This window comes from Podarcis tiliguerta, assembly GCF_965153285.1.
Source record: "Podarcis tiliguerta genome assembly, chromosome: 6".
In the NCBI taxonomy this organism is placed as follows: Eukaryota; Metazoa; Chordata; class Lepidosauria; order Squamata; family Lacertidae; genus Podarcis; species Podarcis tiliguerta.
The window spans coordinates 18,050,483-18,068,372 of record NC_139539.1 but is presented as its reverse complement, the minus strand read 5'-3'; the positions used below and the strand labels follow the sequence as shown (position 1 = coordinate 18,068,372).

General features: G+C 42.6%; 1 protein-coding gene across 6 annotated transcripts in view; it reads right to left on the bottom strand.

Annotated features, from left to right (window-relative positions):
* Nucleotides 1-17,890, bottom strand: part of NFATC2 (nuclear factor of activated T cells 2) — a gene marked incomplete at its 3' end in the record, with an annotated part of 139,613 nt that overhangs the window by 14,452 nt on the left and 107,271 nt on the right. Inside the window, exon 10 of one of the 6 annotated variants that reach the window (XM_083446828.1) lies at nucleotides 5,742-5,830. The exons of the other annotated variants lie outside the window; for them this stretch is intronic. Coding sequence (XP_083302954.1) covers nucleotides 5,787-5,830 — 44 coding nt within the window. The remainder of the gene's footprint in view (nucleotides 1-5,741; nucleotides 5,831-17,890) is intronic. 6 annotated transcript variants of the gene reach the window in all.

The following is a 17,890-nucleotide window of genomic DNA, read 5'->3' as shown; positions in this document are numbered from 1 at the left end:
TGCAAAGTTAGTTAGTGAACATTTCCAAGTTGTCCTCCATGGCAACTCTTAGCCCCACAAAATGCGGTTTTTGGGTAGCATGACTGTTGCGTTTGCAATGGGTGCCATGCCACAGAGGTCACAAAACAGTGTGTGAGAGGTGGGGGGGGGGAGGTGTCACTGAATTTTAGCGTCACATGGGGCACCGCTGAGATTTGAGAGCCCAAAGTCCGCCACTGAAGCTCGGTGCTGCCCAGATACATGGAAACATCATTAAAGAAGCCACACTGATTTGACCTGCAACTTTGACAAGGGTATCTCCAGAGTATAGATGATTGGGTACAAACGGTTAATACTGTGTAGCATCACTCTAAATCAGGGTAATTTCTAGGCTCATTTCCCCAGAGCTATCCAAAAAATGTCAAGACCTGATAAGCCACACCAATCTTTTGAAGGTTTAAGCAACATCCTAAGCTTTGGCAATTGATCAGCAGCACACTTATCTTAAACTGCATGCCCAGATGCTTTTGAGTGGATGGTTGACCTTCCAACTGCATGCCAGTGAGCAAAAGACTAATAGGCTGTGCCCTGATGTAACAGAGCCTATACTGCACAATGTGCAATTGCTGGTTCATGATTAATGCTATGGAGCCAGCAAAAAATCCAAAGCTAGATTGGCAATGGGCTGAGCAATGCCGTACGGATTCCAGGGTTTTTCAAATAAAAAAATAATACAATGTAACTCATGCCACAAGCTTAGATTAATTTAATCAGTAGATCAATCAACTAAAGTTTGCTTGATTAATTGGTAGGAGCTGATTTTAATAGGCAACAACACATTTACAATTTGGTGGAGCTGCAAGTGAAGTCATTTTGAGGGCTGTTTTTCACGCCTTATCATACGAAAACCGATAGAGAATGTCAGCGAGAGTGTTAATTGTGCCAATGAGTGGAATATTTTGCTAAAGTATATAAGTAACCTTCTAGTTCTTCCAGTATTTCGCACACAGGATCTACGGCGGCCATTTGGCAATCCAATGATTAAATTAGCAACACAAGCAGTTGTTTAATTAACGAAACATCCTCTACTTGGTTGAAAGTCTCCAAAGTCACATTTCCTTACACTTTCAAGTGCAATGGAGTGGGCAGCATTGAGCATGCTGGAGAAACACCTTAAATTAATTGTCAGTAATTTCATCTAGGTCCTTTTTGAACTAATTTTGAATGCATCCGGCATGTCAAATATATGCTATTCATAGCGGGGGTGTGGAGCACATTGCTTTTAAAACCTGCCACAAGTTCATGTCATCACCCCTCCTGCCCGGTCCCCATATCACATGAAAGGGTAAACAACTGTTCCATATTCACTTTTTCCAATCCACTCATATTTTTTTATGTACTTTTGATGATTGTACAGCAGATATCTCAGGCTTATTATGACTCACTCTGCCTTTGCAGTGGAGGGGGAAAGGGGGAGATGATGGTAAAGAGTCCAAAAATTCCAGAGGCCTGAATACTGCGCTTTGATTCTCGTAAATATCTAATAAAAATGTGCCCTCATTTAGTCAAATGGTTGGGACGGCATCCAAAAGATTAAGATAATCAGAGGTTTAGATAAAGGGGAGTGCTGTGTACACAGGATTACACTGTTGTGGACAACAGATTTTGAAAGAGTGCGCACCCAAGAACAGCCTGTATTGCAGAGCAGAAGCATCGGCACACATCCCAGCTGGTGTGTTGTGCATGTGGCATGAGCCGATCCATGTAAACATGCGCCATGCTCAGCAGCGTTTATGCATTTGCTTTGGCATCCTTATAAGAACTTGCATGAAAGTGGCCCCCCAACCTTTCTCACAAGCTCATATAAGATCAGTATAAACAGTTAGGCCTGGTGAGCATTTAAGGTCCTCATTCCTACGTTGAGGGTTGCCATCTGATTGGATTTCACTTTGATTCTGACTTGATTTTAAGATGTATTTTAATTGACTGCTTGATTTTATGGTGATGTGTTATATATTTGATGTTAGCCGCCCTTAGCTCAGTTTTGGCTGGGGAGGACGGGGTATAAATAATAATCATCATCATCATCATCTTCTAAACTAGCAATTTAACCATTGTTTGGTTAAACTATAACTAGTGATGGGCAAATGTCTCCGTTTGATTTCTCTCCATTTCTCAATGTTCCGTTTTCAATTTTCCGTAAGGTAAAGTTAAAGGACCCTTGAGAGTTAATTTTAGTCGCAGATGACTCTGGGGTTGAGGCGCTCATCTCACTTTACAGGCCGAGGGAGCCGGCATTTGTCCGCAGACAGTTTTTCCTGGTCATGTGGCCAGCATGACTAAGCTGCTTCTGGCAAAACCAGAGCAGTGCACGGAAACTCCGTTTACCTTCCCGCTGGAGCAGTACCTATTTAACTATTTGCACTGCGTGCTTTCGAACTGCTAGGTTGGCAGGAGCTGGGGCCGAGCAACGGGAGCTCACTCCGTCGCAGGGATTCGAACCGCCAACCTTCCGACTGGCAAGCCCAAGAGGCTCAGTGGTTTAGACACAGCGCCACCCGTGTTGCGTTCAATTTTCCATACATAAATCTTTGTATATATTTAAACTGCTCATGAAAATTCATCACGATTTTAGCATGAGTTTCTCCTAATATACGTATTTTTGTATGCAATTTCCCATAATACAATGCATTTTTGTTTGTTATTTTCACCAATGTAGGCATACTTTATCATATGCATTTTTGAAACGCGTTACTATATTAGTGAGCTGCAGATTTCAAACGGTGGCTATTTGTTCAGTTCATGTGTTATTTCAGAAAGCGCTTATTAGCCAGGTTCACCTTTAAATGTGAGCTGATTTCTAACCCATCTCCAGCAACAGCTCTATCCATTTCAGCACCTCCCAAAAGAACCATAAATGTGGCTTGTATTGCAATCAGCCAGCATGCCCTGAGGCTCTTGTGGCCTCTTCATCATGTATTGAAAGCAGAACAGGTTCATTAATACCACACCAATTTAGTTGTGTGAATTTTGCTTAAAGACAGCATGGCAAATTTTAAATCTGTCGATTAAATTTGTCCCCTTCCCATTTTATCATTGAGGCTGAGATAAAAATGTAAGAAAACTCCTCTTGAATCAGACCAGTGGCCACTTAATCAAGTATCCTGGTTTCCCACAGTGGCAAGCAGATGCCTCCAGGAAGCCCAAAACTAGGGCTTTCCTGCCTGTTCCCCTAGAGAATGTTCAAATTCCAAAAATGAGGGGTGCCAAAAAGTTGTAACATGTCTTGGGAATTCAAAAGATATTTTGGTTTAATTCATGTAATTGAGTTTTGCTTGGCAAAATTGAACAGAGATCATTAACAAGGATTGCGAAGTACCTGCAGTTATATTAATAATATATTTAATTATTTTGATTACCATTTAGAATTACCTGGCATTTTCAGAAGGTAAAATTAAAATTCTTTGGTTTTTCACAAGCAGTTTATGTGCTTCTTTCGTCACACGTAGACTTAGGAAGCTAATTGTTGTCCAGTCACAAAAATAATAGCAAATTTGAATTGCTCACACCCAAACACGTATTTTTGAGACCTCTCACTGGAGAAATTTGCAAAAATTACGTTTCACCCCTTAAAATGACATGTCCTATTCCCCCACCCCCACCCCACCAGAAACCAGTACAGTGGTACCTCGGGTTACATACGCTTGAGGTTACAGACTCCGCTAACCCAGAAATAGTACCTCGGGTTAAGAACTTTGCTTCAGGATGAGAACAGAAATCGTGCGGCGGCGGCACAGCAGCAGCGGGAGGCCCCATTAGCTAAAGTGGTACCTCAGGTTAAGAACAGTTTCAGGTTAAGAACAGACCTCCAGAACGAATTAAGTTCTTAACCCGAGGTACCACTGTATTCATTGAAATGCATACACTATAAAGGGCATCTAGACTCACTGGCTTCCTATTCTCTCTACTAAATTTGGTGAAAAATAAATAAATTTGAAGATGGCTTAAAGATATTTACAAATGAGATCCATTTTTGGAAATGTCCTCTCTTGCCCCTTACCCTTTCTCTCCCCACCCCTGCCATTTTCCTCCCCTTTCCTGGTGCTAAACATGGTTTGATATTTAATGCATTGCTTAAGCAGCCATGGTTAACCCAAGCCATAGTTCCATTGTAAACCGAAGGTTGAGAGTCGCAATAGAAGTGATGGCAGCAGCTATGCAATGCATCCACCCAGTTCATGCATAAAGGAAGAGCGAGGTGTAGACTTTATATAACTCAAAAAGGGATTTGCAGGTGAAGGGAATGGAATCTTCCCTCATCCCTCACCTTACTTCCAGTGCCTGAATTATAGGAGACTCCGAGGAGAATGCTCTTACCAGAGCCAGATTTAGGTTTGACGAGGCCCTAAGCTACTGAAGATAATGGGGCCCTTTACATGTCCAGCTGTCCTTTGTCAACAACAAATTCTCGCTTTTTTGTGTTGACTATATATGGTAATTTATGGACCTAACAGGTATAATAAACCCCACATCCCAGCACATCTGTATATAAAGGTAAAAGGTACAGGAACCCTGGACAGTTAAGTCCAGTCAAAGGCAACTATGGGGTTGTGGCACTCATTTTGCTTTCAGGCCGAGGGAGCCAGCATTTATCCACAGACAGCTTTTCAGGTCATGTGGCCAGCAGGAATAATCCGCTTCTGGCGCAACGGAACATCATGACAGAAACCAGAGTGCCGGAAATGCCGTTTACTTTCCCGCCACAGCGGTACCTATTTATCTACTTGCGCTGGTGTGCTTTTGAACTACTAGGTAGGCTGGGACAGAGCAATGGGAGCTCACCCCGTTGTACGGATTCGAACCACCAACCTTCTGATTGGCAAGCCTAAGAGGCTCAGTGGTTTAGACCACAGTGCCACCTGCATCCCTACAGTTGCATATAAGCCAGAGTTAATGGCCTTCATTGCAGCTCAGCTGCAGTTAAGCCCTGAAAAATGGGTGTTCCACCAAAGTGGCAGGAGAAGGACCAGGCAGGGGGATGTACAGTGGATCCTAACTCCATTCAGTATGGCAACATGTGGAACTTGCACTGATAAAAAGGGGGTTTTCCATCTGCCAGCCTAGCCCTGAATGAATTATGGAATTGGTGTAATTTACGATGGATTCCTATATTTAGGATTGTTCTGTAATTTATCAGCAGCTGGATCAAGCCCCTAGTGTTTGGCAAAAGAACCTGAAGTTAATCTGCTATATAGCTTGCATTCTCGTCTCTGAACTATGCTGCAGATAAGATACACACCATACGGCATGGCTTGCTCCAAGCAAATTATTCCTTCTGAAATCAACCAGATTTTTTTATTTTATTTTTGTACACAAAATGAGTACAGCCACAGAATTAAGGAACCAATTGCACAGAAAAGTCCCCACAGGAAAATGATGCTGGAGATGGGGTGGTCTGAGGAGCAGGGGCCACATTCATTTTTGGAACAGGGAAATGCGTTTGAAAATACCTGGAAAACTCCAATGCTTTAAAAACAAGAACAGCTAGTGTTGGGAAATGTCAATGATTTTTAAAACACAGCATGCGACATGTCACAGCCCCGCCGCCCAACCACTTCCCTACCCACCAAATACTGTATATTTCTACAATTAACTTTCAACCAAAAACAAACCAAAATGACATTGACAGAAGAAACCCAGCGAAATCAAACAAAATTTAAGAATATCTGCAGCTAGACAAAAGTCAGGAAAATATCAATTACCTTGGACTTTGATTGCTTGGTTCAAAAAAGCACAGTCATTCTGCCTCATATAATGTTTTGTATCCAGCTAAGGTGTGTGTCTATCAGCTCTGAAAAAGATTTGCAAAACCATTTTTGAGAAAGAAATGTAACCTTTGACCCTGTTGAAAGGTCAAATGTTACAATGCTTGCTTTCTGTTGCACATTAAATGCTATCACATGAATTGCTTCCCTACACACCCCTGGACCAACTAACCAGCATTCACACGAAATGCTTCACTTGCAACAGCTGGAGGTACATTTGAAGAAACTTTCTCATGTTTTCATGTTTGATGTACAGTACTCTAACCAGGATGCCAATTCCATGAGAGCTCAGTATTAATAGGCAGTCTACAACAGGCGTATCCTTTACGTTCTAGAAAAGATTGCAATGTAATTTTCCCAACAGGTTCATGGAAATAGTTCATTTATATGTGTGTGTGTGTGTGTGTGCGCGCGCACGCATGCACGCATGCCTTAAAGGTGAAAACTTACTGGGCAATATTCAAGATGTTCCATGCGAATACAAGTAGGTAGCTATGTTGGTCTGCCGTAGTCGAAACAAAATAAAATAAATAAAATAAAATTTTAAAAATCCTTCCAGTAGCACCTTAGCTTTCGTGTGCACGCATGTAAATATACCATGTAAATACAGTCCACTAAAGCATAATCTGCAAAAAGCTCTGTTTTTACAAACTATATATGCTGCCTTGAAGACTAGCACCTTGGTTTATTAGCTGGATGTTAGGCACACAGGGTAGAATCTAAGTCATATTCAGAGTAGACCCCCTGCCCCCGAAATCAATGGACTTAAGTTAGTTATAACTACTCCCTCAGTTTCACCTGCTGTACACAATCATTCTCCATCATGAGTATAGTGCCTAACCTTAGTCACACTGCAAGTGGCACAAATCATATATGGAAGGGGGCGGGGGAATATTTCTGCTCCGGACATTCATTTCTACATTTTATAACCAACCAAGAAAGAACTGGGGGGGGGGGGGGGGATCTGAAACGTACAAGTCTTTATGAAAGTTCTCATCACATGGCCTCAATTCAATATTGTTTCACTTTTCCAGTCAGACCTCATTAAAGTCCCACCGCACAGTATTTGCTTTGACAGAAACATTAAATGACGTATTAGTATAATAACGCACTGCCATCCATAAATGCTCTTTGCTACTGCAGTAGAATTTTCTTCAGTGTTTCCCTTTCCAGACATCTTTGTACAGTCAATAAATGCAACTGCCACTTTTCAAAAGGGCTGCCTGGTCCCATTGCCTAAAAATGACACCTGCTGTTTTGCTTTTTTTAAAGAATGGCCCACAGCTTCTCCGCCGACCCTTTCACTTTAGGACCTTTTAAAAGCAGGGACTACCCCAGGCACAGACAAACTCAGCCCTCCAGGTGTTTTGGGACTACAACTCCCATCATCTCTAGCTAACAGGACCAGTGGTCAGGGATGATGGGAACTGTAGTCTCAAAACATCTGGAGGACCAAGTTTGCCTATGCCTGGACTACCCCCAAGCCACTGGCCATTCTTGCTGCTTTTAGAGGCAGAATGGGAATCCTTAGACCTGGGACCAAACTGTGACCCTTTCTGCCTCTCCATCTGACTCTCAGAACCCTTCCAGAACACCCCTTCCTCAGCCACACACCCTCTTCCCAGGTAACCACTCTCAGCGCCCCTGCTTCTCGCCCTCCGCAAATAAATTGTCCCTGCCTGGAATGCGTCCTTGGTCTCAGATAATGCTTCCTTGTTGAATGAATGGATGATAGAGGGGTGTGTGAACAAACTAGCCTACTGTAAATAATACAACAAGAAGAACAACAACAATTTTATTATTTATATGCAGCCCATATGACTGGGTTACCCCAGCCACTCTGGGTGGCTTCCAGCAAGATATAAAAACACCAAAAGTCGTGTAGTTATCTATCTCCTTAACATGTGATGGGTGGATGCTCCACAGGGCGGTTGCCACTACCAAGAAGGCCCTCTGCCTGGTTTCCTGTAACTTCGCTTCTTACAGTGAGGGAACTGCCAGAAGGTCATTGGAGGTAGACCTCAGTGTCTGGGTTGATTCTTCTTCAAGTATTCAGGGTTGAAGCTGTCCAGGGCTTTAAAGGTCAGCACCTTTAAATTTACATTGGCTGCCCCACTCCCTTTTGCTTCTGGTCCCACCTACCATTGCCACATGGACCCCAGAAGGTGGCCCAGAAAGGAATATGGCCCTCAGTGTCACAAACTTCCTCTAAATGAAGTTTAGCCACAGAGGGAGAGGGCTCTTCCACTTGTGTCTTGCTGGTGAGCTTCCCCAGTATTATTTCTCTAGAAAAGAGGTGCCAGAACTGAGTTCCAGCAAGTTCCAGCTGCAAAAAAGCCATGAACTTCCCAGGTGCATCTAACTGGCCAGGTACTGTACTACCAGAAGGCTGAGTTTCATGCCCTTCTTTTGTTAAAAGCAAAAGGGCTGGATAAAAATACTTTAACATAAAAACAAACACCTGTTCTTCGCCCGAGGAATCTAGGTCTCAAGCAGAGGTCTTTCACATCACCTGCAATCTAATCCTCTTATTGGGAGATGCCAGGAATTCAGCTCTTCATGTGCTCTACCGATGAACTACCACCCGTTCCCCAATGTCCCCAGGCAACTGGGAGTGAAGCAGAGGCAGAGAGGTTCGTTCCCAGCAAAGGGCCTCCTTATCCACACACACTGGTCTGCAAAGCCCCACTCTAGCTTGCTGCGCAAACGGCCAAGGCCCTGTCAATCATTAATGCCACACCTGAGCCTGCAGAGTGATTAGCTGAAAAGTCATTACATTTCTGATGGCCAGAGGACTTTCACACAGTTAATCAGTTAATGGGGGGTACTGTGTGCATGCAGGCTGCCTAATTCCCTGGAGATCAAGTTACAGGGATAATGCTGTAAAGTAAATGTAGATTATAAGACAAAACAACAAATGGTGAGCAGGGACAAGGTTTATATTAAAAAAAACAACCCAGTTACAACCCAGTCCTGCTTATGTTGACAGAGAAGTAAGTCCTATTGAGTTCAATGGGATTTCAAAGTTGTTGGCATCTGTCTGTTTCGGGAGACAATGGAAGAGTGTGCCTTTGTGAGTGAAGTCAAACATTTGGAAGGTTACAGCGCCTACTGTGGCTGTAGAAACCGATATGGAAGAGACATGTTTTGTTGCAGCTGGGAAAGGGGACTTGCCTCTATGTAACTGTGCATCAGAGTGAAGGTTTGGAATCAGAGGATAGAAGGAGCAGAGGTCCCCCACCCTTGCTGTAATTCACCAATTGACAACCTCAGCTGACTTTAACAAATGACAGCCAGACTATCAGCACATGACAAGCAGAGAAGCAGCTGCTAAAAAGCTTACTACCTAACGCATTAATAGTTTGTCCCATAGTAGGTAGAATCTGAATAACTATAGGTTCATGGTGCCTTTTTGAATAAACATAGGAACCTTGAGTGCTGTGGAATTCTAGTGTGTGGCTTATACTATTTATTTAGCTTCAAACAACGAAGCGATCATAAAGTACAATTTTGCAAAAATAATAAAAATAAAAAATAATATGTAGCCAGATGGTTTTGGTTGATGGGGGTGGTGAAAGGAAAACCATGTGTGTCTGAGTCAAGCATTTGGCTCTCCTAGCTAGTAAATTGCAGAGAACATAATAAATGGGTGCTTAATTTTAGTTTACACATGATTGAAGTCAGTGTGTACTCATTCACACGTTAGAATTTCTCAGGGAGCAGACACAAGCTTTCTAACTTGGGGAATCTGGTTAGCCTGAGAAAAGAAAAAAGAAAAAAAGAAAACCTACGGTTTTTGTTTGTGCTCAGAAACTTCACTCGGCTTCCGAGACGCTTCTTACAGTCTTGCTTCTGAAAAGGTTTCAGTTGATGCAAACATGAAAAGAGAGCTTTTTGAATTGTGGTACCCAGATTATGAAACGGCCTCCCAGGAGAGGTACGTTTGCTTCTTCCACCTCCTGGTCTATTCCCTGCTTTTTAATAGGCATGAAAGGCAATGGGCTTTTTTCCCCCCAGTCAACATCGTCGTGATTTTATTGCCTCTCTCTGATTCATATTGTTTTAATTATCTGTTCTTTTATTATGCTGTAATTTTTATTGCTATATTGTCTTATCTGGTTTTGCTGTTAGCTGCCTTGTTCCAGCTTGTGCAGAAAGAAGCATTATTAAAAATAAATAACTGGTGGGGCACTCAGTGAATAGGGTTGAATCCAATGCTACTTCTACTCAAAAGCAGATTCACTAAAATTAATGAACATAACTAACCTACTTTTCTTCTATTCTTATTTTCTTTTTTCTTCTTTTTGAACACTGTTTTACAGATGTGTGAATAATTATATGCATGAGAATAGGTAAAACATTTGTATTCTTTATTTTTCCCCCTTCTTTTCTTTTGGTTACATGTATCTTTTTTTATTTGGTTACTTGTATATTTTTTCTTTTTTGTATCTAATAAAATTTAATTAAAAAACAAACAAAAAACTAACCTATGCTCATTCATTTCTAAGTGCCAAACCAAGTAAAAATTAGTCTCGTTTATTACTTGTATGAAGCTGGGTGATCAATGAAAGACATGGTTCTATGTGGGGAAAGCTCAATTGGGTTGGAAATGCAAAGTTTTGTGTATAAGTCCATTTAAAATGGATTCCACCTTCATCGCTATCCCATCCTTCTTAACAGAGGCGAAAGCACAATTTCAACAGCTCTTAAGATTGCAGCTCTCCCAACAACCGTTGCAACACTGTTCACTCTCATAAACCTGAAAGCTAGTCCAATCGATACTACTGGTCTGCAACATATTGCAGATTAAGTGTGCACAATGGATGTGGTGCTTTACAGAGCAATTATAAGCAAAAAGACAAGTCCTTGCTCTGAGGAGCTTAAAATCTACATGCCAACAGTAGAGTATACAACAGGAGAAAAAAGGAAATGAAGCACAAGGGGAATTTATATAAAGGTGGTGCTAATGCATGTTAGGGACGCGGGTGGCACTATGGGTTAAACCACAGAGCCTAGGGCTTGCCGATCAGAAGGTCGGCGGTTCGAATCCCCACGACGGGGTGAGCTCCCGTTGCTCGGTCCCTGCTCCTGCCAACCTAGCAGTTCGAAAGCACGTAAAAGTGCAAGTAGATAAATAGGTACTGCTCTAGATAAATAGGTAAATGGCGTTTCCGTGCACTGCTCTGGTTCACCAGAAGCGGCTTAGTCATGCTGGCCACATGACCCGGAAGCTGTACGCCGGCTCCCTCGGCCAATAAAGCAAGATGAGTGCCACAACCCCAGAGTCGGCCACGACTGGACCTAACGATCAGGGGTCCCTTTACCTTTTAATGCATGTTAGGGATGAGGGAGAAATTAGTTTGGCTCACATTTTAATGGAAACTTCCCCAAATTTGCACTTTTCTGGATCAATACACAAACCAAAACACAGCTAGCGTTGAGCTATGGAAAGGCAGCATACAAGTAAAATGATGTACAGTATGCATTACAGTATTTTTTTATTGCTCTCTTTCACATGACTAGCTAAGTCAAACTACAGTTTTAGTATGGATGAGCTATGAGCTTCCAGGAAGGAGATCATGGTTGCTTTCCTCTTCTGCGGTTGTCATCTGCAGCACTGCACCCACAGGGTACAAAATGTTAGTACAGAAGGAGTGGGGCAATCCAGAGCAGAAAAAGACCAGAATGGAAAGAGGTTCAGCAGACCCTGCTCACTACCATTCTCATACTGAAACTTGCAGCCTCCCAAACTGCATTTTTTTTTTAAGTCAGCTGTAAGAATCATGTGGTTCAGGCCTTATTTAAGTAGCCTCTCTTTCACTCAGGCCAGGTTTCAGCTAAGTCACAATATCGCACCTGCACTCCATGACTGAGCTTTGGCACTGAAAACAGCATCAAAGACTCATGCCCAGGGCAATTTAAGCTCTGGTAGAAAGAAGTATATTTTTAGGTACAGAGGTGGTAAGACAACAACAACATAAAACCCTGTCAAAATCCCCCAAGGCTACCTTGCAATTAGAAGGGAACATGAAACTGGTACTGCAGCACGCCTCACTGTCTCATAAACAAGGCCCGCAACATATTGCGAAGAACGACACTGTGTTTAAGAGAAGAAGAGGAAGAAATGCTCAGTGTCAGAAACTTTCAGTATGAGCAAGTGACACTGACGGTAATGCCCTAGGTTTGGAGGTGAAAAGGGTGCCGATTAAAAGCAATCCACTAGGCACATTTCTGATTTTACAGTGGCTGGTGTGAAAAACCCATAGCTTTGTAAGGGTTAAGAGGATCAATGAAAATTGAGGTTGGAAACCAAAGAGCCTGCTGGGAATGCCAAAGGAAAAGTTGTTTCTCCAGCACTCTGTTCCATCTCTTTCCCCTGCACTTTTTCTTCATTTGGAGTAAAATTGAGGATTCCTGCTTGCAGTGGCATACCGTGGGTTGCTGGTGCCCCGGGGCAAGTGTTGCACCCCCTGGTGGACTGGGCAGCTGGGGGGAGTTGTGTTCCCCCCAGAAGCTCCAGAAGGCAGCAGGAGTTCAGCCATGCAACCTCAATGAGGGAGCCTGAAATGGGGACTCCACTGCCTGCTTGACTTCACTGAATGAAGAGCTGTCCGCTGGTCATACAATCACAGCTGATTTAAAACAGGACTCATTAATACCTATCCAAGAATGGGATCTTCTTAAACTTGATTATTTAGTGAAGAACAAAGCCGGCTTGGGAAAGTATAAGAGGTATAGTAGGTTTTCTTTAGGGAGTGAAAGGTGTTTTGTTTGAAGAATCACTATTTTGGGTGTGCAAACCCATCCCACATTTGCCTTTGGACTCAACTAGCTTCTCAGAAACATTTAACAACATCTGACTGGTCAGAGGCAATAGCACATCAAAAGAAAAGCATGAGCGAAAGCAATGACCCTTTCAAGGCATTTTCAGCTGTCTCAAAAACATTTATCGATCGTTCTAGTGTGCATGCTAAAAGTGTTGTTTTCTGAACAGCATTCTTCCCCCCATTTATAACCCCCTCTTTGAGCTATAATTAGGGAACAGCTGGACATCAAAAATCTGGAGTGCAAATGCACTTGTTGCAAGCATACTTCACAAAGTATCCATTCTTAGGAATGTTTTTACTGAGGTGATCTGTGGAGGATTGCTTGGTTGAAAAGGAGAAACGGAGGATTTCCATACAAATTTTGATGGGAAAGAACAGCAAACCAGCTGTAAATTCAAACTAACATTCCCCTGTAACTCATAGTTCTGCAGAGACTTGGCTGTAGAAATCTGTACACACTAGGAATCTGTTAACAGCTGGATGCAGGCTGCAATGGTATGTCCCAGTGCAATGCACTCTGCAGTCACCTATTTGCAGCCAACAGTAGTCAACTATCTTCCAGACTTGGAATTACCTTCCCTGATTGCCTGCTTGCCAAGCCAAAAATGAAAAAGGAACGTCCAAAACACAGTTGAAAAATGCTTGGCAACCAAGCAAATCCATTTAGGGTGACATAAAACCTTAGTTTATGAGACGTGGACAGGGACCTCATATATTCTGTGTTTTAAAATCAAAACTATGGGTCAACAAAAGTTGAATTCCGCAACCTGTATAAATTAGGCAAAGTTAGTTGATCTACAGATCCAGCTGTTGTGCATGATTTATTCTGCTTCAGCAGTTCATAAGGAGAGTCACAGAGCTACACATGGGGCTGACTGCCCATTATTCCTGCTTGCAGATCAGTCTGGATTCTGAGATTCTACTAGACAATGCCCACACATAAGAACTAAAACCTGCAAGCTTCCAAAGAAAAATGGTAAACACTGGGATCCCAAATTTTTAGTGGATGGAGAACAGGTGCTGATTTGATTTGAGGATTCCCCCACCTCTCTAAAGGACCCATTTATTTATCAGAACAGCTAATTTCTCCCCACACACCTTTTGTTTGGGCTGCAGTCTATGCCATGGAGTAGTGCCTTCAATTTGCATTGATCTCTTTGACTCTGGATTGATAATAAAAGAATCACCTGCCTTCATACTAACTTTTCCAAAGACTCTGTTCTTCCTCTGTTTTGAGCCTCTCTACCCTTAGAAGAATGACAAGCGTGTACCCAGGACAGAAACTCTTTAGCTATGGTGCCTAATATATTCTCTAGAGAGGCCTCTCTGATCCCACTGCTGCCCTGTTTAGACAGGGAGCTTTGACACATTTACTTCAGGGAACTTTTGCAGATTATTGCTCTTGGTCCTACACTTCTGCTGCCTTTTTAGCTCTTTTTATTCTGCTATATTTGATCACTGCAAACTGATATTTTCTTCATGTATTTTCATTGCTCTATTGCTGCCTTGAATATTCTTTAGAAAGGAAGTTGTAAGTTTCGAAGAGAAAGAAAATTACATAATAATTAATGTGTCCTGTCCAACACAAACTGTTTAGCTAATTGCCTTATGGCTCAGTCACACATTCACATCCTGGAATTGGCAGACCTATGATCAGAAGAAGCTGCTGAAATGGATAAGCTTGACATCGCTCTTTCAGAAAATTCCATTCCTAGCTAGAAAAGAGCAGAACAGGGCAAGGCTGGCAACCAAGAAGCCCATTGGAAGCCAGTGGTGTCAATCACCATTTCTCCTTCATGCTGGTTGGCCACTAAGTATAATGGTTCCTGGTGGTAATTCCTGACCCAGCTTTGAACTGGTGATATAGATGATGATGTTTCACAATTATTCTCATGAGAACTGTTGGGGGGGGAGGAAATCACCCCAATTCTCCATCAAGTAATGAGAAGATATATTGCATCAGAAAATTATCAAAAGGGACAGAAAAGTTCAGAGAAATTCTGTGGAGTGCAGGTGGGGTTGGGGGTCCCCCCTCCCCGTGCCTTACCTGACTTTCAAATTGGCCAGTGATCATTGGTGAGTGAATTTCTACAGAAATTCTACAGAACATCTCTGGTCTGCACTGCGCAGCCTTCCTGGTTGCTTTTGCTTCCTGAAAACATTGGCTGGAATTTCCTGTAAGCACAGGAAGGTGGGGAGACTGCGTACTTTCCACCTGCCAACAGCGCCATAGCTAGGTGATCTTGCACCCCTGGCAGAACCATCCAGATTGCGCCCCCTAGCCACAGACAAATTTGTTCTTCTTTCTGCCTCTCCTCAAACCCCCCCCATTCAATTCACCCTCTATTGAAAACCATTTCTTATGAGGCAATAATCAATATTTATATTTATGGATATATTTAAGCTGATTTTTTGCCCCCCCCTGCGCCCCTGGTGGGGGCCCACCTCGCCACCCCCTAGCTATGGCCCTGCCTGTCAACTGTTCATTTGTTCATATTTTATTTTATTTGAAGTGATGCTCTGTCTCATTTTAAGGCATTTAGTGTGGATTTGTTTTTTTAAGGTAAAAGGAAGAACTTCCCTTAACATCAAAATCTGTGAGCACGCTGCACTCAAGTGCTCAGTAGGCCAGTCTTCCCAATTTCCGCATTGAAATTCAAGCTCAGGTGAATACATCGTTCCTTTCTTGAGTTTTCTTCCAGATCAGGCATTGGGGAAGAAAGCAGAGGACTGCAGAAATATTTCATAGCAAGAAAAGAAGAAAACCACCCATGACCACCTTGCATTTATATGGTAAGCTCAACTCTGCAGCCACCAGAATTCTAAAGAAATTCTTAAGTGCCCTGTAAAAAAGGTAGAAAAATTGAAAGCTCTTTCTCAGAGGAAGAAAACTTCCAAGAAACTGGAGGACAGTTTTCAGCACAGAACTAATTCTCAGAACTCAACTCCCCCAACTCTACCACTGACTTGGGTTGGTCTGTCACTGCACAAAATAGTTGTTTGAGTCTGTATACTTTTCATAACATCAAAATATTATGTTGTAGTTTTTCCTGGTTGCTTTCTGAACCACCCACTACGATTTGGTATGTTGCTGTGTGAGGGCAGCACAGAAACAAACCCCCTGCCCCAAAGCAGCAGGGCTAAGGATTGTATTTTTCTTTCCTTCCTTCCTCATTTCTTTCATTTTTGAAAATGTCATCTGCAGCCAGCTGTTGAGAATTTGGAGCTCATCAGGGCTTTGTTTGCTTCCTGCGGTTCAGAATTGTGACGGCTGCTTCCATTCCTCGGCAGACCAAATACCCCTCATGAAGCAAAGAGTGTCCAGAATGTCGACGCTGGGGCTGCTAAGTTGTGCACATCACAGAACAGCTGGGGCCATTTGTCAGAAGGTTGTGCACAATGTAAGTCAATACCCAAGATTCACAAGCAGGAAAAGTGATTGCTACAGATTCACTTTGACTGACTATATGATGCAAATGACTTTATGCATATGTCGTTAGATTAGCTGATGAAATAAATCAGTCATGCCCATACTGTAGCCTAGCTGACAACAAGCCAAAGCAGGCCTGTGTGAGTGATCTGCAGTGGATTCACCACTCACCTGTGTAGCTTCCAGCACTCTGGCCAGGAATTAAGTTTTTAACAGGGGTTGATACCTTGCAACAGCGTTTCAGCACCCTGGCCATCATTTTGCATTGGGGTATTGCATTGCAATAATAGGGCATTGTGGTAGTTCAGGGATGGTACTTGGGGGGTGGGGGGGTGGGGGTGGGACAACTTACAAGGCAGCTTTTTTTTTCTAGGGAGAGGAGGAAAAGAAATTTTCTGAGAAAAATGCTAAAGCACTTTAACGCTTAGAAACGTGAAAGCAATTTTCAGCACTGTGCATTTCATAGAAATCTCAATCCCACCCCATATTAATTATTTTTAAGTTATGTTGCTCTCCTGCCCAATAAAGAGATCTGGTATAACTTTAAAGCCTATGTATTCTTCTGCCAATATAAGCTTCTGCTTCCACTAAAAAGAATCAGTACCCTTTCCTTAAAAAAACAACAACCACGTGCTAAGATACCCAGAAGTGGAATGCACTCTGAGTGCAATGCTTTAAGGAAATTGGTGAAAGGGAACTTTATAAAAAATAAAAATCATGCCATAGGCTAATGATGAAAGTGGAAACTTTATTTTTCCTTTCACCTGGAAATAAAAATATTCTTTCTTTTCCCCCCGAAAAGCCTACTCCTGTGCTCTTTAAAAAGTAAAATAGAGCCCCCTCTGAAAGCAGAACTGGGTAATTTATTTATTTTATATATATATAACATGCCACATTGATTTCATGCTATTTTCCACGCTCAGAAATAGGGTTTTGCAATGTGCCTTCTGCAGCACAGCTTGAACTTCAGGCAGGCCTATCAGGAAGGAGGAGGAGGAGGGATCTGAAATGTGTAGCCCAGTCCAAAAGATGAAAACACTACTGCTGTTTATAGAGGGAAGCCCAAGTCATCAGTCCAAATGAATTCCTGCGCTAATCCATGCAGACTTCATGTTTTCCACCAGGCCTGGCCACTGTAAAGACTATCTTTAGGAGGCGGCACACACTGTGTTTGGAAAGAAGCCCCTGGAAAGTTGAGGGCGTTTATGCCAGCTTGGCAGGGCTTCACTTTGGGTATGGAAAAAAAGAAGAAGAAAAAGAATGCTCTCTCCTGGGTTCCCCCCACAGAATTCGAGGATCTCAATCCAGATCAAGATGATGCCAAAAACATCAACAACACAAGGCTTTCCCCAGCTGTCCCAGGCCAGCCTTCACAATGGTTTCCATAGAATTTGTTTTGCCATCATAACAGATCTAGCAAGACGCTACAGTGTGCTTCGCAATCTCGAGGCAAGAAATTTTAACTTCCTGGACTGTGGAAGTGATGGCTAACACAGCAATATGAAGGGCATCTTGGGGAGTGACAAACAAGGTCCCTGCCCCAAGAATCTTACAGTTCAAAATCTGACATACGAATAGGGTACAGTGAGAGAGGAAAGGATAGAAGCAACAGCATCCTTTCAAAGGATGGTTCATGCATTTCCAATGTTTTACAGGGAGGAGAATTGTGAGCCAGTGAGCAAAAGGAAAAGGAGGATTCGGGGTAGATAAATGAGGCATTGTCAGTGGAAGACCAGGAGGAGAGGAAATTTAATGTATCTGTGAAAAGTACATACACGAATTATATTGAGAGGAAATGCTCTACAGAAATTGTGTATATTAGGCAAGAA